The 25,834-nt window shown below is 36.7% G+C and overlaps 1 protein-coding gene across 1 annotated transcript in view; it reads left to right on the top strand.

Moving 5' to 3' along the window:
• Positions 1-810: 810 nt before the first annotated feature.
• The window catches only part of LOC133531280 (zinc finger protein 600-like), a 39,275-nt gene continuing 14,251 nt past the window's right edge, over positions 811-25,834 (top strand). Inside the window, exons 1-6 of the mRNA XM_061869411.1 lie at positions 811-1,168; positions 5,215-6,070; positions 9,471-9,600; positions 11,492-11,559; positions 12,579-12,852; positions 13,034-13,346. Coding sequence (XP_061725395.1) covers positions 5,227-6,070; positions 9,471-9,600; positions 11,492-11,559; positions 12,579-12,852; positions 13,034-13,346 — 1,629 coding nt within the window. The 5' untranslated portion in view covers positions 811-1,168; positions 5,215-5,226. The remainder of the gene's footprint in view (positions 1,169-5,214; positions 6,071-9,470; positions 9,601-11,491; positions 11,560-12,578; positions 12,853-13,033; positions 13,347-25,834) is intronic.

The raw sequence follows: 25,834 nt of genomic DNA, 5'->3' as shown, positions 1-25,834 counted from the left end.
AGGGTACAATATAAAGGGCTAAGGGCGTTGTAATGTTATGTATACATATAAGTTTATTTTTGTTCCTTTTTTTATCTGTAAATGTTTACCACGATTAAACTATTTATAATAATAATAAATATTCCAGGACATTATTACACAAATTGACTAAGTCCCACAGTAAGCTCAATAAGGCTTGTGTTGTGGGTACTTAGACAACGATATATATAATATATAAATATTTATAAATACTTAAATACATAGAAAACACCCATGACTCAGGAACAAATATCCGTGCTTATCACAAGAATAAATGCCCTTACCAGGATTTGAACCCGCGACCATCAGCTTCATAGGCAGGGTCACTATCCACTAGGCCAAACAGGTCGTCAAAATTTAAATATAAATATGTTTAATATATTTAAATTATTATTTAATTATTTATTTTATATATTTAAATTTATTTAATTTCTATTTATATTTACACACACACTCAATTTTGGCCTGAATCGGGGTCTCTCGACGAGTGTGAACAGCCGGCATTAAACCCTCCTGTCGGCCATACATAAATGCCATAATATAATTAATATATATCGGATAAATATGTAAAGCTTAACGCAGATGGTGCTGCAACCATGAGGTAAATAGACTTGTTTTGGGTTTCTGACAGTTAGAACCATTTATATTCTGTGGATTCTTGATTGATTCATATTCGATGATAACGATTGTATAATGTGCTCAGACTGTTCAGTTGCTTACCTAAAGTAAACCCTCAACTCAACCTAAAGAACCTAAAGAAGAATGAGAATCTAAAAAAAGTATAACAAATGAGTCCGTTGTGAGTTTGAATGAGAATTAATTCCATGGTAACGCTTTCATATTTAAAAAAAAATCAATAATAATGCGAATAGGGTAAAAATATTTTTTAATAATGGTAACATTAAAATGACGGCCATGGTAGTTCGGTCACGCGAAAAAAATGTGAATTTGTGATTAAATTTTTCATTGTTTTAACTAAGCTATTTAGTTTAAAATCTAGATCATTTTGCCAATGAACTGTTAAAGATGTGCCCTATAGGTTATGTGAGCGTGATCGAGTGAGTTTTGGAGGGAAATCAAGAGTTATTCCCCACGCACGTACTGTGTTGTTAAAAAAAGTGTGTTTTTTTGTATCAAATGTCCGTCATAGGTACGTTTTTTACCTTCATAAGATATCGATTAGCTCTCTGAGCTCTACAGCGGCATTCGGGGCTCGCTGGGAGCTTATTCTGAGCTTATAAAGCCTTTGTTTACATAATTCGTTAACTTTTTTCGCGTGTATGTAAACAAATCAAGTGTAAAATGTTATTGCTGATGTGGCTGTTGCGTTTTAATCGCGATTTTTGTTGTAATCGGCTCATTGGCGAGGACAAATGATCGTTTGAAACGGTTTTATACTTACAAGCGGTTTGTTGCGTGTTTGCTGTGTTTTTAGTGCTTTATGCTATTTTGAAATTTATTATGTAGTTATTAAAGTATATAATTGTAAGTGAAACGTTTAGTAGGTATACTTAGTATGAGTTCTTTGTTGATAATTTGTTTGTATGGTGATCAAATTAAACTTTGAAAAGATCAACAAGTATATTTCGTTTTTTTAGCATTAGAAAGAACATCACAGAAGTAAGTGTGCTGTTTTCATCAGGCTCTTTAATTATATTATTTATTTGCCTAATTTAGTGTCCCACTGCCGGGCATAGGCCTCCCCTCACTTGCCAGTCAACCCTGTCATTTGTAAATTCTCGCCAATCCGGATAAAACGCATCCAAGTTGTCCCGCCATCTCCTTTTCGGTCTACCTGCACCTTCATCTTCATCTATGGGATTATCTAATGTAGCATAGTCAATACTTCTAATTAACCGGGTCCACACAGAGTGAGCATACGCGTGCGGCAATTTCCTTGTGCTCAAACAGGCCAATGTAGCTCAGCCGAGGCGGTGCACTCAAGCGAGGAAAACGCGCACGCCGCCTCAGCCGAGGCACGTCTACACTGGGCGGTTTGTGCACGAGGAGATTGCCTCGCGCGTATGCTATATGCCTATTTACTTCAAAATTTTACCGCAGAAAGTGCCTGTAATGGAACCACAAGCTTACTTCTGCGAAGTTCTTTCGAATGTATAAAATATTATATGTATTAATGAAAATCAAATGTTACTTTAATTTGTAGATAACATAAATTGATCATGCACTGATTAAATAAATATTATAGGACAATTTTGCACAGATCAAGCCAGTCCCACAGAAAGGTGAATAAGGCTTGTGTTGTTGATGATATGGATACTATATAGTTATATATAAATACTTATATACACAGGCAACATCCATAACGCATGAACAAATATTTGTGATCAAACACACAGATAAATGCCCTAGGGATTTGAACCTAGGACAACTTGCTTTGTAGGCAGGGTCACTACCAACTTAAAAGGAGTGGGTTTAGTGGGTAGGACCAAATACTCGCCAGGAGGAAATGAGTCACCATAAAAAAAATTGATTACACATAAATTTCATATCAATACATATATATTTTGTTATCAGAACATTGATATAATACCCTTATAGTATTCAATGTTTTATTGACCGAAGCATTAGCAAAGCTCTCCATTTTAACTCAGGCATTTTGCTTTTGTATGTACGGATGTTCTCCTCTACAGGTCACAATTCTTAACTGATTCTCATGAAACTTTGTGACCAGATTATATGATTAAATAGATTTTTTTTTTTGATCCAGTTTTTGGAAACTTTTCAAAATGCAGAAATGGTTTAAAGGACTTCAGCGCTTAACCCATGTCCACTTTTGGGAACCCACCATTTTTCTAATGCTGTTAGGTAGAATAGAGTAGAAAATCGAATCTAACTTAACGCAGGTGTACCCAGGTAGGTATCATTGGCTGTAATTGATTAAGACCATTGTGAGTTCACTGTGCCTGTGATACAACAACAACAACAACAATAACAACAACAACTTAACAAACTTAAGTATTTTTCACCGCACCAAATGGTAAAGGCCCTCTTGATTGTTCAAAAACGAATGAGAAAGTTGCATTTTATCCACATGTGGGGCAAAGTAATCAGATGCAAATTTTGAGTCATTTCCTTATGTTAGCTGGTAGAATTGACTTTTAAATGATGATTTTGGATGATAAATTTTTAATTAAGTTAATTTGGAATTGATTTGTTTTTTTTTGGTATTTCATAGTTAGTATTTTCCTCGCATTGGTGTGGTGAAAAATGTTGTGTTTCACTCGGAGGCACCAACTTTGCCTTTAACCTTCATGCCTTGAAACCCTCGCAACGCTCAAGATTCCACTTCTCGAACCACTCGCTACGCTCGTGGTTCAATTTTGGATTCTTTCGCTTGCTCGGGTATCAATATTAGCACGAGGGGTGAAACAACAACTTTGCCCCCTTGTAAAACAAATAACTATTTCACTTTTACATTTTCTAAGCTTTTAAAGAACCTTAACACTTCAACAGGGTTGGATATTATCCATATAATTATAGTCTTCGATAATTATCCTATAAATATCAGATGATTATCCCAGGTATAAATGGTGCTATATTTATTTTCTTTGAATTGATAGTAAAAAATTATGATTGGGGTATTTTGTGCGATTTACAAATAAAAACTGACCTAATATTGATTAGTTTTTTTTATTAACCATTGAAATATAAGATAATAATCATGTAACAATATAATTATATTTCGTAAAATTTTAGGTTATTAACAAATTGATAATTATCAGGCATAAAAATCACGATAATTATCAAGATACCCATCATTGATAATTAGAACCCTGCTAGTTAAATAGTCTTGTTGCTAATGTAACAAAAAACATAATAAACTTAATACTTGATTACAGGACGATATTATAATAATTATATTAATTATATATATAACAGGTAGGTAGATTTGATATTGTAACAAATACCTACATATAACCTACACCAATCCATTGGCAATAGATTTACTGGTAGTAGTTTACCTTGACTGATAAACTGGTATCATGCATATTTTTTAGAACCTGAAATAACTTACCTATTTTTAGTTGTTTATTGGTTCCTAGGTAGAATAAGTAATTTCCACAAATAGATTTTTTGTGAGTAGTTTAGATTGCTAACATATTTGTGTAGTTTGTCTTTTAATAGCATTTAAATTATAGGAAATGTATAGATGGGTCTGGCCTAGTGGGTCCCAGTTTCGAATCCCGGTAAGGGTATTTATTTGTGTGATGAACACAGATTATTTAACCATAGAGACTATACATCTCTATTGTATTGTAGTAATTATTTATTTTAAGATTATTATAATGTAATGTTTACCCAGGTATTGGCTGTTGTATTTTATAAATGTTGTTATGTATTTTTCATGTCACTATATGATGTTACTATAATGTTTTACTGACTTGTAAAAGAGCCCTTGAGGCCTGCTTGCAGAATACATTTTTGAATTTTGAATAATTGTTCCTGGATCATGGGTGTTATCTATGTGTTTAGTACTTGTACACAACCAATGCCCACAACACAAGCCTTCTTGAGATTACTGTGGGGCTTAGTCAGTTGTGCAAGAAACTAAAAATGTCCTATAATATTTATTTACTTACTTGAGTTTTCATATTGTTTATCAGCATTTTTATGAGTCATATGTAGTGCTGCGAGGAATGTCCTGTGTCATTTAACTTTTATCGCCCTGATTCCTTATGAAAGACAGTTCATGCCTTGAATTTGACATCTGAAGAAGGTGCTTTATGGTTTCACACATTATGGTGTGTTCAGAGCCTCTCATGTAAATTTATTCGATTTCGAAACGTGACGTACGCGTTTGCGTTAATTCTCATTTAGTATGGGATTTAGACACAGCGCGCCAAGCGGGACGTTTTGGAAACTCAAAATCTCATACAAAATGAGATTTAACGCAAACGCGTACGTCACGTTACGCTATCGAATAAATTTACACTATGGGTACTGGTTGTCAGTAGTTGACATTTGCACAATACATATTTGCCGCCACCAATTGTAGCTTCATATTGCTATTTAATAACTATCAAACCCTGGGGCATATACTTTACTCTTTGCCCTGGGGCATGATTATTTCATAACTTTACAACTTTTCTATAGTCAACAACTCTCCTACAATTCATTTTTAAGTTTATAATGATTAATTTGGACAAACTAATTCAAAACAAACCTTACTTCCAGATATCCACAAAAATGGATCAAAACATGGCAGAAATGGATCCGCTCAGCACATATGAGTACCCCCCCTACGGTTACCAGCACATGCATTACCCCTACTCCTATGAGATAAAACTAGAGCAACCGCTGGCGCACTACGCTAATCTAGCTGCTAACATACAGAACCAAACACAACCAGTCAACGATATACCTCCTGTAGCTCAAGATACATTAAAAGATACGATTACAAATAGCAATACAAATACCACTGTACAAGAAGCTACAAGCAGTCATGTACAAGAAGAGAAACCCGTCTTCAATCTAAATAAAGTTAAAAAAGAAGGCGGTAAGAAAAGCAATTACTGGTCGCAGAAAATCACAGATGAAAACTTTCCTTTCTACGCCTGCGCGCTGTGCAATGTTAGCTATAAGTTACTAAGAGACTTAGATGCACATCTAGTGGATCATAAAGAAAGACTTACTAGCTATGATTTGCGGATGAAGAATAAACAAAAGAAGAAACAGTTGAAAAAGGAGCAGAAAAAGCTGAAAAAGTTGAAAAAGGAGGTGAAACAAGAGGAAATAGAAATTAAACCAGAGGACGGTTATATCGGTAATGAAAAGGCAGCTGATTTTGTGGAGAATTCTTTAAATACGGTAGCTTCAGATAATGTTACCCATAATAATGATAATGTAAACGCTAATGTAAATAATGAAACTGTAAATAAAGTTGATAATAATGTAAATAGTGGTAAAACTGGAGAAACGGAGAAGGAAGTTGAGTACAATAAGGATTTGGAGAAGATTTACAAATGTTCAGCGTGTAATAAGCAATTTTCGTTAAGTTACTACTTGAAGTTACATGTCAGATCTCACACAGGTAAGTTTCATGAATATTATATTATTTAAAAAAAAAAAAACAAACAAAGCCATCAGAGAAGATTACAACACCCACAGAAAATCGATAATTGAAAAACCTCAAAACATTCCCAAGCTCAAAACGAGCCAGATGAAGTATATTTTCTTTATTAGGCGGGTCCACAACGCGGGCGAGGAAAACGCGCGCGCCACCTCCGCCGAGGCACGTCTACAATGGCCGTTTTGTGCGCGAGGAAATTGCCTCGCGCTTATGTTCGCTCTGTGTGGACCCGCCTATTGACATAAAGTACAATCTATATCCAAGCTTTTTTGGCCGTCCATTACTAGCTATCTTATACTAAAAAGGATTCTGTTTAATATTCACACACATCTCACATTCGATGGTTCTAACTAAATTTAGTTCTAGATTCTTATTTAGTTCTAGATAACTGTTTTGTTACAACTTTTACCTTTAAAATACTGATGTTCATCATTTATTTTTATTGTTTATGTTAAAAAAATATTTAATTTGATTAATTTAATAGCCGTTAAAAATATTTTTACATAATTTTCTAGTCTGTGCCTTTGATGCCTAACCTGTCAAAGAATGGCAATATGGCGGACGAATGTTTGAAAAGTCACCGTATCTAAGAATTATTTCGCTCAAAATTTAGCTTTTTCTTTGCAAGTGTGATGAAAAACATTGTGTTTAACTCCAGGGGTAAGAATATTGAAAACATTTCACTTCAAGTACAAATGGCGGAGTTAATGCCTTAAGGCATTCTCTACCAGTCAACCATTTGGGCCAAACAGAAATTTTCAATTGGTGCGGAAAAGAAAATCAGAACAGAGAGATAAAAGTCACTATCTAAATCTAAACACTACTATATATTTGTGTGATGAACACAGATATTTTAGCTGAGTCATGGATGTTTTCTATGTATTTAAGTATTTGTATATTACATATATCGTTGTCTGGGTACCCACAACACAAGCCTTCTTGGCTTACCGAGGGACTTAGTCAATTTGTGTAAGAATGTCCCTATAATATTTATTTATTTATTTATAAAACTAGCTTTATTGTTTATTGTTTATTGTTTATTCATGCAACACACAAGCTTACAGTTCAGGCACCAAAGCGCTTACATGTTAAATAATAATATTAATAATTAGAATTATTTACAATATCCACAAATAGTTAAACATTACAAACTAGGTACAATCACTCAAAAACATATATAAAGCTGTGGAGAACGATCCTGGGGAGTCATAAAAGACATCAACATCAGGTCTTTGGATTGATAGTTCGTTTAGGAGTGAGAGTGCCCGATTGGTGGGAGCATTGTTGGTTTGACGCGTACGCACCCCGCCCACGGCGAACAGTCTTCTCCGGCGTCGCGGAGGCAAAGCGCCGCCCTCACTGGCGCCTAATACGCACGTCCTCGGCGCTGGAGCGAGCAATCCTATCCGCTCAAGCACCTTAACATTACTGATTCTGTTTCGCAACAAGTTATAGTAATGGATCACTAATAATATTTTACGTCGCAGTTCTAGCGTATCCAATCCCACCATTCCCGACACAAACATCGAGGGGAAAAGAAGTGGATAGTATCCGTAGATCCTTTTATACATATAGCGAGAAAACTTTCTCTGTATCCTTTCCACCATGAGAGAGTACTTTGCCTCGTGAGGATCCCAAATACAGGCACCAAATTCCAACCTACTGCGAACATACGCATTGTACAGAACTACTGCAACATTAGGATTAGAAAACTGCGACGATACTCGCATAATAAAACCTAGCATTTTATTAGCACGTCCACAGATCCCGGTTATATACAAACGAAAATCCAAGTGCGCGTCTAAAGTCAACCCAAGATCTTGGACTACATCCACTCTCTCCAGTGGTAACCCGAGCAGGTTATATGATGGGGTAATAGCCTCTCGAGCTCTGGAAAAAGTAATCAGCTTACATTTGGTAACATTGAAGGGAAGCTGATTCGCAATACTCCAGGCCGCAACATTGTCTATGTCACGCTGTAGTGCTTCGCGGTCTGCCAAACTTCGCACGCTCCTAAACAACTTTAAGTCATCCGCGAATAGCAGGCACTCTGCGGTGGATACTACATTAGGCAAATCGTTTATCATGATGATAAATAATGTAGGACCCAAGGTGCTACCCTGGCTTACTCCGGAGCGTGTGTAGTAAGGCACTGTTTGGCATCCAGCTATCTGGACAAACTGACTACGGTTGCGCAAGTAGTTGGAGAGGAACCTCAAGAGTTTTGGTGTAAATCCTAACATAGAACACTTCTGTAGCAAGATATCATTACTGACCAGATCAAAGGCTTTCCTAAAGTCGAAGTAAGCCGAGTCCACCTTGTGTCCTAGATCCATTTGCGCCAAGATATAATCAGCATACACAATGAGGTTAGTAGTGGTGGAACGGCCTTTCCGAAATCCATGCTGGGAGTCAACCAGGTGCACTGCAATCTGCTGGCTAATGCGACTTTCAATCATTGTCTCAAACAGTTTAGCAAATACTGAAAGCACCGCAATTGGTCGATACTCTGTGACTTCTAATACATTCCCTCCTTTGGGTACGGGTGTCACTCGGGAAATTTTCCACCTCGCAGGGTATTGGCTAAGTTTTATACTAATATTAAATATATGTAGCAACGGGAGCTCAAGCGCAAATATGCAGTCTCTTACAAGGTATGGAGGAATCGCATCAGGACCAGCAGAAGAACGAGTCCTTAGCTTTTTAGTGGCACAACGAAGTTCCGAAATGGACAGGCTTTCTACGGAAACACGAGCCGCATCACAAGTTTTTGTGCTTGATGCTGCTTGCGACGAGGCCTCCTCAGGATCTAACTTAGGCACGTCATCCAGATACACAGAAGCAAAGTATGAAGCAAATGCATTGGCTGCCTCTTGCCCCACCACCGACTTCCCTGCATAGGTATACTTCTTACACGTGGACCTCTTTCTACCTTTAGATTTTACATAGGTCCAAAATGATGCTGGGTCTTTGGCTATACTATGCTCCATCCGGTTAATATATTGACGATATGCATCATTAATCAGCAATTTAACATGAGACCTGTAATACCTGAAAAGCTCTCTATTAAACATTTGGCCCTTCTCCTTGTACCTTTTTAAATGAAAATACTTAAATTTAATATTCCGTATTATGTCTGCCTTACCCTTTTAACCTTTTGACCGCCAAAGACGTCATATGACGTGCGCGGCTACAGCCCAATATCAATCTTCATGCGTACCGACAAGGTTCACGATTACACGCCGCGTACGATACGCGTTCAAAAGGTCAAGCAAGTTTCATAAAAAAAACACTAAACAAGTGGTCCATTCAAAATCTTTAGTAGCTTTAACAGTATATTCATATTTTATTTCAATTTCAGACGAAAAACCATACACCTGCGCCGAGTGCGGCCAGTCGTTTATAACGGCGAGCAAACTAGGGCGCCACAACAAGCGAATACACCTCGCCATCAAGTACCAGTGTAGGATATGCTACAAAATATTTACCAGGTAAACTATATCATTATACATATATCCTCCAATATAAGAAAAAATCCAAGAATTTCAAGTGGAATTAGCACTTATTTATTTATTTTAAACTTTATTGCACATAAAAAAAGAGTACAACAGGCGGACTTAATGCCAATAGGCATTCTCTACCAGTCAACCATAACCACTTATGGTACCATAAGGCACTTATGGTGTAACAAATAAAGTTGATTCAAAATGGATGTCACAAATATATAGTGTTATGTTTTTACCATAGCAGGGAATATTAAGAACGCTGAAAATCATATTTTGTAAGTGTAAATATTCGTAATAAATTAATTAAAAATAATCAAAATTATTTAAAGTAATGTCACGTTGTGGGAAACACCACAGACAATTGGCTACTTGACTGTTTTTTGTAAATAATGTCAATCGATCTTGATTTTTCGAAGGATCAAATGTCTATATAGGACTCATGGCATTTAAGCAACACAAAGGTCAGAAATGAGAGTAAAGTCTGACGCTCGCACTCGACGATTGAAACGACTCTAACAAAATGATAAGGTGATGTGGCGTCACATCACATAAGTCTGTCCTAAATGTATGGAAGATCAAGGAAATTGCCATTTTGACCCTGAAATATTGCGTTTATGTGTATAGTTGTCATACAATTTATTTTTCAATACAATGTAAGGAATCGAATGGTATCATTTTCTTTTCTATTTCTGAAAGAAAAAAAAAATGTTTTTTTTTGAGATTCCCGAGCTTTTGTATTTTTTTATAATCTCAATATAATTTTTTTAATTCCTATTTTTTATAATGGATGGCTCATTTTCTATCCATTTAACTAAATTTTGTTATAATATTCAACATGTGTCAAGTACCCAATTGTCAAACCTGGCTTAGAGTGTCTACAGACTACCGTGACAGACCGCGCTTAAGGAGCCATTTGAGAGTAGATTTTGTTTACTTTTATTGAAATACCTAAAGATCAAAGAGAATTTGTAATAGAGGTGTATTGTCGTAGTGACGTAAATTTACTGCCATATTTCGACACATAATTAAAACTTTTAGAACGCCATTTGACTTTGATCCTTATTCTTTCACTGATATGTGTTCAATTTGTTAAATATCAAAAAGTGGCGCCATCTTACCGGGTACTACCTAAAGCTTACGGCGCCATCGCTCGAAACGATGCTGCTATACCTTTGGCCTTTGATCTATTAGATGGCGCCACTTTTTGATATTTAACAAAGGACTATGCGTCAAAATGGCCCCAATACCAACAGAGTTGAGAGTAAGGTCATCAGATAGGTATTTCTATGCACTTCATTTCGTTCTATGGGCACCAAGCGAAATTCCATTGCAGAACTGAGATATTGGTATTTTAGTCAAAATGTCGTCACCCTTATTACCTAGGCAATATAGTCCACCGCCGCGCCGGGCCAGCGCGGCAAATCATTCAGTGTGCTCGCCCGGCGGTGCGCGAACATCTACCCTGCAGTAATTAATTTACTTACTTGGACTGTATTGCCTAGGTAATAAGGGTGACGACATTTTGGCTAAAATACCAATATCTCAGTTCTGCAATGGAATTCCGCTTGGTGCCCATAGAACAAAATGAAGTGCATAGAAATACCTATCTAATGACCTTACTCTCATTTCTGTTGGCGTTGGGTCCAGGCTCCATACAAAGTGGCCCATGGTCCTTTAACACATATCAGTAAAACTATAAGGATCAAAGTCGAAAGATGGCAGTAAAACGTGGCTAAAAACTTTTCTTTGACAATACCCCTATTTCAAATTATCTTTGATATAGATTAATCTATGTTTTACAGTTTGCGCTAGTGCTGCACTCTAGCGGCAGAACATTGCAGTAATTTATGAACTTATATGACTATTTCAATTCCAGGTTCGAGTATTTGACGCGCCATTTTGATAAAAAACACGCAGAAGACAAGCTGGAAGGGGAGCCTTATGGTTAGCTGTTTTATTATAAGCTTTTTTTGTCTGTTTTATTTAACTTGCAATGTAATGTTTGAAAGCAGCAAAAAATAATGAGCACGTGTTTTGTTATATCGGCTAAAACTCATTTTTTCCTAAAAAAAAATCGACATTCGAAGTTTTATAATATCTTATCGCTAAAGTTACACATAGAGACGGGTGTTTTTTAGGAAAACTTGAGTTTAAGCAGATATAACAAAACACGTGTGCATTATTTTTTCCTGTTCTCAAACATATACTCAAACAAGCCATTAACTAGCAAGTTGCTCGAGCATCACTTTCTATAGGAGTTAGAAGATTTAGTAACTTTTTAGTACTTTGGAGGACAATTTCTTCCAATAGGTTGAGTTTGGGCCGATAAAAAAAAATACGTGCCCGTTATTTTAGACTACTCTATAACATATATAAATATAAATCAGATCGGAACCGGCCAGTTGGGTACCTTTCCTTGTCAGTTGTACGTAATACCAAAGAGAATTTGAAATAGAGGTGTATTGTTAAAGAAGACTTTGTAGCTACATAAATTTACTGCCATCTTTCGACACATGATTAAAATTTTTAGAACGCCATTTGACTTTGATCCTTATTCTTTCACGGATATGTGTCAAATTTGTTAAATATCAAAAAGTGGCGCCATCTAATAGAACAAAGGCCAAAGATATGGTTCCGATATCATTTCGGGTGATGGCGCCGTAACCTTTAGGTTGTGCCCGGTAAGATGGCGCCACTTTTTGATATTGTGAAAGAATAAGGATCAAAGTCAAATGGCGTTCTATAAGTTTTAATCATGTGTCGAAAGATGGCAGTAAATTTACTGTGGCTACAAAGTTTACTTTGACAATACACATTTCAAATTCTCTTTGGTAACAAACACCCTAGTTTGCTCCATTTGACAAATATGGCGCGATAAAACGCCTCTTAAAGACGATAGATGGCACATGTAGAATTTAATTGAAAATTCTCCGACATATGTAGAATTTAATTGAACTCCACAGACTACAACGCCATCCTGCCCTACCTGAAAGAACTTGAGGAACAGCTTAAAGAGAAAGCCGAGGCTGAAAGCAAACCGAAGACCGAAGAGCTGTGGAGCGACTGGCCTGAGATGGACCAAGCACTGATGCAGGACAGGAATGAACTCCTGGATGATAAGAAGGACTTCGCTATGAACCATCTGGACATAGTCATGGACGATGTTAAGGTAAGGTCGTTTAGTGACTCGAGGCAGGCAATACCACTGGGTATTAGTGTTTTTCTCAAAACAAGCTGATACTGAAGAGCTATGGAGCGACTGGCCCGAGATGGACCAAGCACTGATGCAGGACAGGAATGAACTCCTGGATGATAAGAAGGACTTCGCTATGAACCATCTCGACGATGTTAAGGTAAGGTCGTTTAGTGACTCGAGGCAGGCAATACCACTAAGTATTAGTGTTTTTCTCAAAACAAGCCGAACTGAAGAGCTGTGGAGCGACTGGCCCGAGATGGACCAAGCACTGATGCAGGACAGGAATGAACTCCTGGATGATAAGAAGGACTTCGCTATGAACCATCTCGACGATGTTAAGGTAAGGTCGTTTAGTGACTCGAGGCAGGCAATACCACTAAGTATTAGTTTTTTTCTCAAAACAAGCCGAACTGAAGAGCTGTGGAGCGACTGGCCCGAGATGGACCAAGCACTGATGCAGGACAGGAATGAACTCCTGGATGATAAGAAGGACTTCGCTATGAACCATCTGGACATAGTCATGGACGATGTTAAGGTAAGGTCGTTTAGTGAGTCGAGGCAGGCAATATCACTAAGTATTAGTGTTTTTCTCAAAACAAGTCGAACTGAAGAGCTGTGGAGCGACTGGCCCGAGATGGAACAAGCATTAATGCAAGATAGAAATGATATAGATGACAAGGGCTTCGCTATGAACCATTTAAAAATAAATTAAAAAATTAATAAATATCAGATAACCTAGCCCCAAACTAAGCAAAGCTTGTACTATGGGTACTAGGCGACGATGTACATACTTGTATAGATAAATACATACTTATATACATAGAAAACACCCATGACTCAGGAACAAATATCTGTGTTCAACACACAAATAAATGCCCTTACCGGGATTCGAACCCAGGACCATCTGCTTCAAAGGCAGGGTCACTACCCACTAGGCCAGACCGGTCGTCCAAACCATTTGGACGTAATCATAGATTGTTAAGGTAAATATAGTAGATTAGTAAGCGAGGTCGTTTAGTCACTCGAGGTAGGCAATGCCTAGTCTGCGTAATATATAGTTTTTTCTCAAAAGAAAAAGCCTCACTGATGTCAAGAAATACTTCGCTAGAACCATGTCGACACAGTAGTACTTCAATTATAATTATTTTACCTTATTTTCTCGCAAGTTTGGAGAAAAACATTATGTATGCGTCGGCAGGAACAACAATTCATCAACTCCGCTTAGTAGTGTAGGAAATAAAGGTAGTGGACCCCGCAGTAACTCCTCTGCCAGAAAAAACTTTACAGTATGATAAAGTATCAATAATTAAATAGTATTGTATAAATTTCCAAAGAATAATAATAATAGGATTTAAGTAAATACCTAAAGTATTAAATCGTTAATATCTCTTTACGGAAAAATGTTCCGTTCAAACTTTCTTCACCGGACATATTCAGATAACGTATTGCAATAATATATAAAATATCCAAAAAAATATCCCAGCAGAAATACCAATATTAATAAAACATAATTATTTGATGTGTCTTGGGCCGGAAAATTGCACCGTCAAATTTTTTCACTGGAATGCCATTTTATTACCGTTTTATAGCTACAAAATGAAAATCAAAAAAAAAAACCATGGAACTATACTATTTTCAGAAATTGCCTTTTTACTCGCTGTGTAAAATTTCTCTATCCATTTTGTTTATTGAATTAAGTTCACAGTTTTCTTTCCATTCAACTATAAAAACATCCAAAAAAATAACGAGCGTATTAAAAACTTAACATATCGGGAGCAGTGTGTAGGGAGCAGGGTGTACAAGCGGGGTGCGGGAGCGGTACCGGCTACCGCCCGCGCGCGCGCCGCGTCTCGCCCGGCAGTGGCGGCTTGCTGCTTCTCCATTCGTTCGCGTATCGCCGAGGTGAATAGGTTACTGTTTTCGTTTGTTATATTGTCTGCGGTCGTACGGGAGCAAAGTTCGTTATGGATATTTGTATTCTGTGCAACAAAAACCTCGCTGGCTTAGAAACTGTGACAGTGAAAAAGAAAGGAGTGGAAAATATCAAAAAGTGCAGCATAAAGAGAAACGACGGATTAGAACACATGCTCGATAAAGAAGAGCTAGTCTTGCACGTCTCTTGCAGAAAATCATACATTAATGAGAATATGATCAAATCATATTTGAAGAAGAAAAGACTAGAGTCACAGGAACAATGTTCTGAATTTGATTATAAGCTGAAATGTATTTTCTGTAACCAAGACGCAAAGGAGGACAATTTAAATAAAGTAAGTTACCATAAAATTACTTACATTATGTACTTGTAGGTATTATTTTGACGCGCGGGTCGCGTTATGGATTTAGGTATATTTTTCTGTTGTGTGTTGCTGTTTTTAAGTTGCTACTAGGTGCATAGTGGACTAGATCCATGACATGACGCAACTTGTACCTATCTACATTATTATTGGTTTTAGGTATAAGTCTTTATTACTAGGATGTGCGTCTATACTATTAATAACTGACCCATACGGGGAAATTCAAATATGTCACGGACAGACCGCTATTATCTATGAGGCTACTTTTTACCACGTTTTACACATCTTATTTCCCCTAAGGAGATGAAGTGAAGACGTGATACCGAAGTAACTATTTAGTAATCTGCGATGTTATTCTAGTTGGGGGAGGAAGGACAATCTAAGCTTATCTGAATCTTGATGCATTCACCAAGAGCAAGACTACTACATTTTAGTTAATTGTGTCGGCATAATATGTAAGCCAGGACCGTATTCAGTAAAGTTGGGCGCATAAAATTATTGAGGGCTATTTTTACAAACGACTTATATCTTAATTTTTTCAGTGACAATTTCATTATTATTTCCATTTAATTATATTCTAGGACCGTGTACGAACCATTAAATTGGCGCAAACAAAGGAATCGATCGAAAGTTATGCATTAAAACGAGGAGACTCCGTTTCAGAAACGGTAAGTGTATAAGTTAAGAGAGAGATTATTCCTTAGAGCGTTCTTCGATTTCACGAAATAACGCTCGATAGATGGCGTTGGCGCTCGGTACGCGAGCGCCGGCAACGCGACGCTCGTTGCAATGCAGACTAGAATAATCTTGATAGTTTTCAATATAATTTCAAGCAACATTAATTTTAGTGTTAGGTATATCATATGGGCACTCTTTATTTAATTTCATATGCACAATAGTAGTGTACAGAGTGTACTATAATCCTTGCTCTTTATTCTATCTCTTTCACACCAATGGAAAATGAAATAGTAAATGACTGCAGGTATAAAAAAAGAACATTCGCTTATGGCTAAATTTGCAGAAAGTCACAACATGAATTGTATATTTTGAATTGTGTTGGCTAAGCACCCAGGGTGCCTAGCCAAGATGCCAATCGTTTGCGCATATTAGTGCAATAGAGAGACAGATAGCGTTTCGTTGTTTTAGCGTAAACGATTGGCATGTTGGCTACGCACCCAGCGTGCCAAGCCAAGATGCCAATCGTTTGCGCATATTAGTGCCATAGAGAGACAGATAGTGTTTCGCTGGCCTATCGTAAACGATTGGCATGTTGGCTAAGCACCCATGCAGCCTAGCCAAGATGCCAATCGTTTGCGCATATTAGTGCGATAGAGAGACAGATAGTGTTTCGTTGTCGTATCGTAGACGATTGGCATGTTGACTACGCACCCATGCTGCCTAGCCAAGATGCCAATCGTTTGCGCATATTAGTGCGTTAGAGAGACAGGATAGTGTTTCGTTGTCGTATCGTAGACGATTGGCATGTTGACTACGCACCCATGCTGCCTAGCCAAGATGCCAATCGTTTGCGCATATTAGTGCGATAGAGAGACAGATAGTGTTTCGTTGTCGTATCGTAGACGATTGGCATGTTGACTACGCACCCATGCTGCCTAGCCAAGATGCCAATCGTTTGCGCATATTAGTGCGTTAGAGAGACAGGATAGTGTTTCGTTGTTTTAGCGTAAACGATTGGCATGTTGGCTACGCACCCAGCGTGCCAAGCCAACATGCCAATCGTTTGCGCATATTAGTGCGATAGAGAGACAGATAGTGTTTCGCTGGCCTATCGTAAACGATTGGCATGTTGGCTAAGCACCCATGCTGCCTAGCCAAGATGCCAATTGTTTGCGTATATTAGTGCGATAGAGAGACAGATAGTGTTTCGTTGTCGTATCGTAGACGATTGGCATGTTGGCTAAGCACCCATGCTGCCTAGCCAAGATGCCAATCGTTTGCGCATATTAGTACGATAGAGAGACAGATAGTGTTTCGTTGTCGTAGTCGTAGCCTAAACGATTGTCATGTTGGCCACATATTGGAGTAATAATGAGTAGAATTGCCGTTCTGATGACCAACTCCTTACTGCATCACGAGACCCTGGATCTCATCTAGATCGATGGTGCTCGTCAAGGCAAATCTATTGAGCCCAAACACGATGGAGTTATGATGAGTAGATTAGAAGTTCTAGTGACCAACTCCTGACTCCATCATGAGACCCTGGACCTCATCTATGGTGCTCGTCAGGGCAAACCATTGACTGGTTATTGAATCAACGTTTCCCAAGTGGCAATTTTCCATCGTCAATGGGTAGCGGTTCTGGCGACAGATTGGTGCAATGGTACCATGGAGCACCTGGTTTTGTACCCTTGTGTCCCCTTCAACGGCCAAGTCACACAACATTAACTATAATAATAAAGAAATCGCAGTAAGGAACCTTATACTTGGCACGACTTTGTCTAGATTTAATTACTTTTTAGAGATAAACAAGCAGCTCCATCGAGACTTGGCTAGTTTTTTACAGAATGTTTTTTGTGGGATATGAATTTACCACAATGTAGGTCCCATAGGTATGTTTTTTTTGATAGGTTAACATAAAGTTACAGTTTGCTATACTATTATTTTTAAAGCAAAATATACGTACAATTTGCGGAAAAAATATAATGTAACCCTGTTTACGCCAAAATATTAAGAAAACTGGGAAGGTATTTTATCAATGTTTTCAAATGAATCTTCCATTGTACTTAAATCATTCCAGCCCCTCGTACAAGATATGTTGAATCAAATTGTAAACATTTATGTACCACGATTCTTGTTTACTGCAAAATTGAGAACCGAAACAACACTTCTCAGTGCAAAATTTGAAAAAGACTCCCAAGAAAACTCATTAAAAAAGAGGCTTAAAAGAGAAAATGAAAATTTGAACTATACCCTATTTTAGGAAATGATTATACGTCGTAATCTTGAATGAAAAAGGAAGCATTTTACAAAATACCAGGGATCGGAAACCGGTATTTTTTGTATGGGAACGAAAACGGTATTTTTTCGTTCTTTGTTAATTATTTAATTTCTAATTGGGCAATCTAATAATACGAAGTCGTTATCTAAAAACACAACCGAGTCCTATATTTGGACTATAAAATAAACCGAAATAAATGTTTATTTCAAAGTTTTTCCAAAAAACCGGTTCCAATCCCTGCAAAATACGCTCATCTGTAGGAATAAAGCCTCTTAAGTAGGTCTAAACAAATGTCAATATCGTCAAATTTACATCATCATTGATACATTAAATGCTATTTTGCACTTGCATTATGTTATCGATACCTAACCGCCACACTTCGGAAACAAAACGATAAGAACTTTGTGATATATAGCATAATTCTTTTTCACAGATCATGCAGCGCATCAAAAATGTTGATCTGGTTGCTGTTCAAGCAAAATACCATCGTACATGCTACGATACCTTTAGATTTCCAACTGCAGAAGGCTCTCGAAAACGAGGACGACCTGAATGTGAATATACTATTACAGCAATGGATGAAATTTACACATTTATACAAAGTCATTACGAAGAGTGTCAATTTAGTATTGATGACTTTAAAGGTGCAGTGTCAGGTGTGTGTCCTGATGAAAGGACGATAGTAAAAAAAATTAAAGAAAAATATGGCGATCAAGTTATTGTCTCTAGTTCGGCGGGAAAACCTACAATTTTCTGTTTTGGAAGTGCGTTTTATAAAGTCCTTCATGATGCGTGGTATGCAGCCAAATGTGCAAACGAAAAAGAAGAAAAGCTTAGAATTGTTAAAACAGCTGCATCTATAATTTTAGAGGAAATCAAAACTACGCCCTATGACACGTCACAATATCCACCACCAGATCGATTTGTTGAATCTGCCAAAGATGATGTACCAGAATGTTTGTATACGTTATTAGAACAACTGATAGTAAAGGGTAAAACAGATACTGCCGCCGCCTCGCGAAAATGTATAGCCATAGCGCACGCCATTATAACGGCTTGCCGACCACGTTCATTCACATCTTCTGTTTTACTTGGTATCGCGGCATTAATTGATCAAAAATATGCAGCAAAATCTCTTATTGAACTACTAGCATCTCTAGGTTTCTCAGTTTCTTATCACGAAGCCTCACTTTTTAAAATTTCAGCAATTGCTCACAATTGCCACACTACTGATGCAAGTCCAGAGTTTTGTCAGTATGTGTTTGATAATGCAGACCATAACGTGAATACAATCGATGGACGCAATACGTTTCACGTGATGGGTGGAATTAAGTGCAATGCGCCACCAGTAAAGAAGAATGATTCAGAAGAGTATATTATACGCCAAAAAAGTATTCCTTCCTCTTTTGTGGTTGGTAATTTTGGATACGTACCGCTTCAGTATCCTGAAAGTGCTGGGAAAAAAGGTTTGAAACAAATTTCGGTTCGCAATTTTTCTACTGATTCAGACATAAAAACAATTTCTATGTCCTGGACTGAACTGCTATGGTTGTTTTCAAAAAAGCAAGGGTTTCAAAAAGAGTCGATTGGGCTTCAAAACAGGTTGTGTACAAAATATGATTTCCTTACATCAGAAATAATACCACTGCCTTTCATAAACAATCCTCCATCGCAATATGAGACAATTTATACTTCGATTCTTATGGCAGTTAGTAACTCAAAGGCTAAGATGCTCAACTCTACTATCATAACTTATGATCAGCCTTTGTATCAAAAGGCAAAAGAAATTACGAGTTCTTCAGAAGACCCGCGTTTAAAATCTGTAGTCATCAGGCTTGGAGGGTTTCACACACTTATGAGCTACATGGGAGCGATTGGGTATATAATGAATGGCAGTGGAATAAAAGAGTTATGGTCTACAGTTTATGCCCCAGCATCTGCCAACACAATGTTAACTGGGCACGCATATTCTCGTGCTGTGAGAGCTCATACATTGACACATTTATCATTAGCCAAACTACTTCTAGATAGGACAAAATATGATGACGAAGACGTCCTAGCCTTAGAAGACAAAATTTTGGATGAAACTGATGAAACTGTCTCCGATGACTTAATGCCATTAGTGGAAAAGTTTGATGACACATTGGAAATAACAGCTGCAAATGGTCCGACTGCAAAACTGTGGGTTTTGTATTTTAAAATGGTCGTAGTCCTGATGGAGTTTATTGAAGCTGAAAGATGTGGGAACTGGAATCTACACTTGAAGGCTTTAAAAAAAATGCTTCCCTTTTTTCATGCTTCGGGCCACTTCTCATATTCCAAGTGCGCTACACTATACCTGCAGGATATGGAAAATTTACAAAATGTTCTTACTCCAAGTGAATATGACAAATTCACGAAACAAGGATGTTTTACTATACGAAGAAACAAAAATTTCCGATGTGGAACTTGGAGTGATATGGTGATAGAGCAGTCTCTCATGCGCTCGATGAAGAGCTCCGGAGGCTTAACACATGGTCGAGGTTTATCCGATGCTGTTTTGGCAAAGTGGATCTTGGCTGCTCCGATATTGAGTAGTGTCTCAGCTTCCGTTGAAGAATTTTCTGGTGATAAAACATTTTCATCCAGTGATCAACATTCACAACTTCCAAATTCCCGGACAAGACGCGATTTGTGTGATCTAGAAAAGTTTGATGAATGGTTTAAGAACCATGATCCTTTCCCAAAGTTAAACAAAATCATGTCTTTAAGTTCGGGTATCACAGGCGACAAAGACATTAACTGTCATGAAGCACAAGAAATTGGACTAAAAATGATGGCAAAGTCCGAAGGTAACAACTTTTGTGATCTGTCATACTCTAGAAAGGATAGAGTTTTGCCTTTGGCAACAGTGAGTTCTTCACTAAAAATTGATAATACACGCATTGCCGTGGAACCTGAAATGCTGTTTAGAAGAATAGCCTTCGCCAAAAAGTCACAAGAAGAACTAAGACAGTACTTCCAATATGAATTAGCACCAATTCCATTATCTTTATTTGATGTGAATGGTATGAGAAAAACAAAAAAATCGAGCTTCTACGATTTTTTTCAACCAATCGATGATCAACCTGTATCTGAAAATAAAAGATATGTTGTAGACGGCGGATACCTTTTACACAAGGTGGTATGGCCGAAAAGTGTAACCTTCTCAGCAGTGTGTGATAACTACGCTAAATATTTAATCAGGCATTTTGGACCAGATTGTGTAGTAGTATTTGACGGCTATCCTGATGCAGATGATATGAGCTTAAAAACAGCAGAACGTCAACGGCGTATGAACCGTCAAATGTGTCCAGATATAGTTTTTGATGCAAATACGATGATCAATGTCGCCCAGGAGAAATTCTTGAATAACGAAAATAACAAAAAAAGATTTATTCAGCTTCTGATGAAAAAGCTTCAAGACAGTGGAATAGAAGTCAAGCAAAGCGTTGAAGATGCAGACCATCTTATAATTACTACTGCACTGGATAAAGTCGAACACTGTGATGCAGTAATAATCGTCGGAGAAGACATCGACTTACTGGTGATACTCACAGGAGTTGAAGATAGCAGAAAAAACTCTGTATTCTTTATGAAGCCCGGCAAAGGAAAAAATGAAAAACGTTTATATTCAAGTCACGCTTTCATTGAGAAAGGCTTAACACCTCACATCCTTTTTATACATGCTTTTTCCGGATGTGACACCACCTCTGCAACTTTTCGTCAAGGAAAAAAAAAGTTGGTAGACATTTTAAAGAAGAGTGCCAGTTTACAAGATCTGTGTGAAACGTTTAAGGATTCTAATGCTAGTAAAGAAACCATCACCAAAGCTGGAGAACGAATAATGGCGTCTTTATACGCAAGCAGCACTAAAATCCTTGGTGATCTCCGTTACGAACTGTTTGCTCGATCGGTAACAAAAAGTAGATTCAATCTTGCATGCCTACCTCCGACATCTGGTGCTTGTGAACAGCATTCCCTCAGAACTTATTGCCAAGTGCAATCTTGGCTTGGCATAAACAAAGAACCAAAAGATTGGGGTTGGACTTTTGCAGAAAAATTAATTCCAATCCCTACCCTCGAAAGTCCCGCACCTCCAGAACTCTTGTCTGTTGTCTCATGCAAATGTAAAAATACATGTGGAAGGAATTGCACATGTAAAAAAGCAGCACTAAATTGTTCTGCTATATGCGGTGACTGCAGTGGGAAACCTTGCACCGGTGATATAATCTTAGAAGACACTGACGAACCTGAACATGACGACGACGTTGCACTAGAAAATGCATTTAATGTTTCCGGGCAACCGCACGACTCGGATAGAAGTGAATCCGACGATGAGAGTAATGCAACGTATGAAGATAATAAAGAAAATGAAATTTCTAACCTTGGCCAGCCAACTACATCTAAGAAAAAAAAACCCTAAGGTAGTCCCTAAAATTAGCAGCTCATCGCTCTTTAGTTCAAGTTTCGACCGCCACGTTACTGAAATAATGTTCTTATCAGCGTGGGATGTATCGCGGCGGTTACGTCCAACAGTGCGCAGACACCATGCGAAAACTTCCGTTTGTCTTTAACTCTTTTGCTATATGTGTATAATAAACAAACAAATAGAACAAATAAATAGTTAATCGTTTAGCTTACAGCATAAATAAGGCTCTGGTATACTTTTCATCTAAAATCCTCTGAATCCAAAGTAAGAAATAGGGCTAGCTATGGGATTTTTTTCTATCGAGCCAATTTTATTTAATTGTGTTTCGGAACAGTTATACGACTCGGAAATATCTTCAGCTGTAATGTAATGATATAAGTATGAAAATGCGTGTTATTTGCTTGTCGCTGACCACTGGTGGATGTGGTCGGCGCCGAGCCTTATAGGGAATGTAATACATTCTAATAACAATAATGTTAAAATACAATATTTGCTTATGTAACCAAATAAAAATTTACTATTTTGTGTTGTATAAGATGCTTTAAAATATCTGCCACGGCTCAAGGAGGTCAATGGGACCACCCAAAAGCTTAAAACTTAACAACTTTGCCGAAAGAACATAGGCCGAAATATGAAATATCGGATCAGCTGATTGATTTTTCTGTGGGAGGGCAATTTTTTTACATATTTCGACTTAGTGTGCACGCTAAGTAGTAAGTAGGTCGAAATATGTAAAAAAACTAAGGGGATATTGCAATAATCCCTTAATTTAAAGCTTAAAGCATTTTATTTTAAGCCCTTTAAGGCTTAAATCATTTTCAGAATATTTTTTACATCCTGTATGAACACAAAAAATATATATAAAAGTAAAAATATATAATATCTGAATGTTGTATAAAATATAAATATAAAATAAGGTCGAAATATGTAAAAAAACTAAGGGGATATTGCAATAATCCCTTAATTTAAAGCTTAAAGCATTTTATTTTAAGCCCTTTAAGGCTTAAATCATTTTCAGAATATTTTTTACATCCTGTATGAACACAAAAAATATATATAAAAGTAAAAATATATAATATCTGAATGTTGTATAAAATATAAATATAAAATAAGGTCGAAATATGTAAAAAAACTAAGGGGATATTGCAATAATCCCTTAATTTAAAGCTTAAAGCATTTTATTTTAAGCCCTTTAAGGCTTAAAGCATTTTCAGAATATTTTCTACATCCTGTATGAACACAAAAAATATATATAAAAGTAAAAATATATAATATCTGTTTTGTATAAAATATAAATATAAAATAAGGTCGAAATATGTAAAAAAACTAAGGGGATATTGCAATAATCCCTTAATTTAAAGCCTAAAGCATTTTATTTTAAGCCCTTTAAGGCTTAAAGCATTTTCAGAATATTTTCTACATCCTGTATGAACACAAAAAATATATATAAAAGTAAAAATATATAATATCTGTTTTGCATAAAATATAAATATAAAATAAGGTCGAAATATGTAAAAAAACTAAGGGGATATTGCAATAATCCCTTAATTTAAAGCCTAAAGCATTTTATTTTAAGCCCTTTAAGGCTTAAAGCATTTTCAGAATATTTTTTACATCCTGTATGAACACAAAAAATATATATAAAAGTAAAAATATATAATATCTGTTTTGTATAAAATATAAATATAAAATAAGGTCGAAATATGTATAAAAACTAAGGGGATATTGCAATAATCCCTAAATTTAAGACTTAAAGCATTTTTAGAATATTTTTTACATACTGTATGAACACAAAAAATATATATAAAAGTAAAAATATATAATATCTGTGTTGTATAAAATATAAATCTTGTCAATACAATATTTTAAAAATAATGCTTGCTCCTTGGCAAATAACGTTGCTATTTTTCGAGGGGCCTCATATCAGACTTAATCCTGATTTAGCCGGCAGCTTAATATAGATATTTGTTGCTTACCTACTATTGATTTCACTTTGAAGATAAACTACCTACCTATTCCAAATAAACATAGTTTTAAAGTGATTGCTACTTGTTTTTATTTTGATCTGCCTTAATGCCTGTCTGTGTAGTACCTACCGTAAGTATAGTCTCTACTGTACCTACAAATTAAGTAGGTAGGTTATGCGATATGTCCAATTTAAATATTTAAAGAAATAAAAGAAGAAGTAAATTTATTAAATTCGAGTCTTATGTATGTAATATTGTTGGAGATGCATGCCAGTCTATGTGGGCGTCTAAAGAAGGTAACTGGTAGTGACTGGATGCAGAAAACGGGAGATCGTGTTTTGTGGCGCATCTTGGGGAAGGCCTATGTCCAGCAGTGGACTGCAATAGGCTGACGATGATCTTTCAGCTTATAGTGCAAGTTTCATCAAAATTGGTTCAGTAGTTTTAAAGATCTCGACGGTTATATTTTAAGATATCGCAATTTATGAACGATAAGCCGGGTCCACACAGAGCGAGCATACGCACGAGGCAATTTCCTCACGCACAAACCGGCCAGTGCAGACGTGCCTCGGCCGAGGCACGTCTACACTGGCCGGTTTGTGCGTGAGGAAATTAAATTGCCTTGCACGTACGTGCTCGCTTGCTCGCTCTGTGTGGACCCGCCTATAAGCATAATAAGTAATCTGTATTATGAAATAAATAAATCTAAATCTATTACTCGGCAAAAATTCTAGTAGTTGTGTGTTTAACGTCGGTTGTTATTAACGTCTTTAGCGTGACATTATTCTAATCAAAGTTATATATATATTATTCGGTACAAAGAAAACGCAAAAAACACTAAATGTAGTGTAAAGACTAACACACCAGTGACAACGACAACTCCCTTCTTAAGTGCGGACTGCGGGTCACGCGGTCGGGTCGTACTAGTAGCACAAGGACACTAATCTGCACTTAAATGCTAAAGGAAGACGGTACATTATTGCGTAACCGCGGGATGGATTTATCTTCGCTTCAAAAATTTCGGTGTTCTGGATGATATTTATTTTGGATATTTTGAATTTAAGTGTATACGTATATATTAAGTATATATTTAAAAAGAATACAGGCTGAGAAATTTTCCACTCTCAGTTTTTAATAGTTGTAAAATACATACATTTGGGTATGTATTTTTTTTGGATATTCTTACCCACTACGCCAAATTATATTCTAAGATCATATAAGAAGAAAAAAATGACAGAGCAATTTTCCGATGAAAATGAGCGTCAAAAAAAGGAATTATCATTTAAAAAAAATCTCATGTTTGACAAAATTTTTAGATTTTTTTCTAGTATTACATACTGATACAAATAACTT

Source organism: Cydia pomonella, chromosome 25, assembly GCF_033807575.1.
Source record: "Cydia pomonella isolate Wapato2018A chromosome 25, ilCydPomo1, whole genome shotgun sequence".
NCBI lineage: Eukaryota > Metazoa > Arthropoda > Insecta > Lepidoptera > Tortricidae > Cydia > Cydia pomonella.
This window is presented reverse-complemented; position numbering and strand designations above follow the sequence as displayed.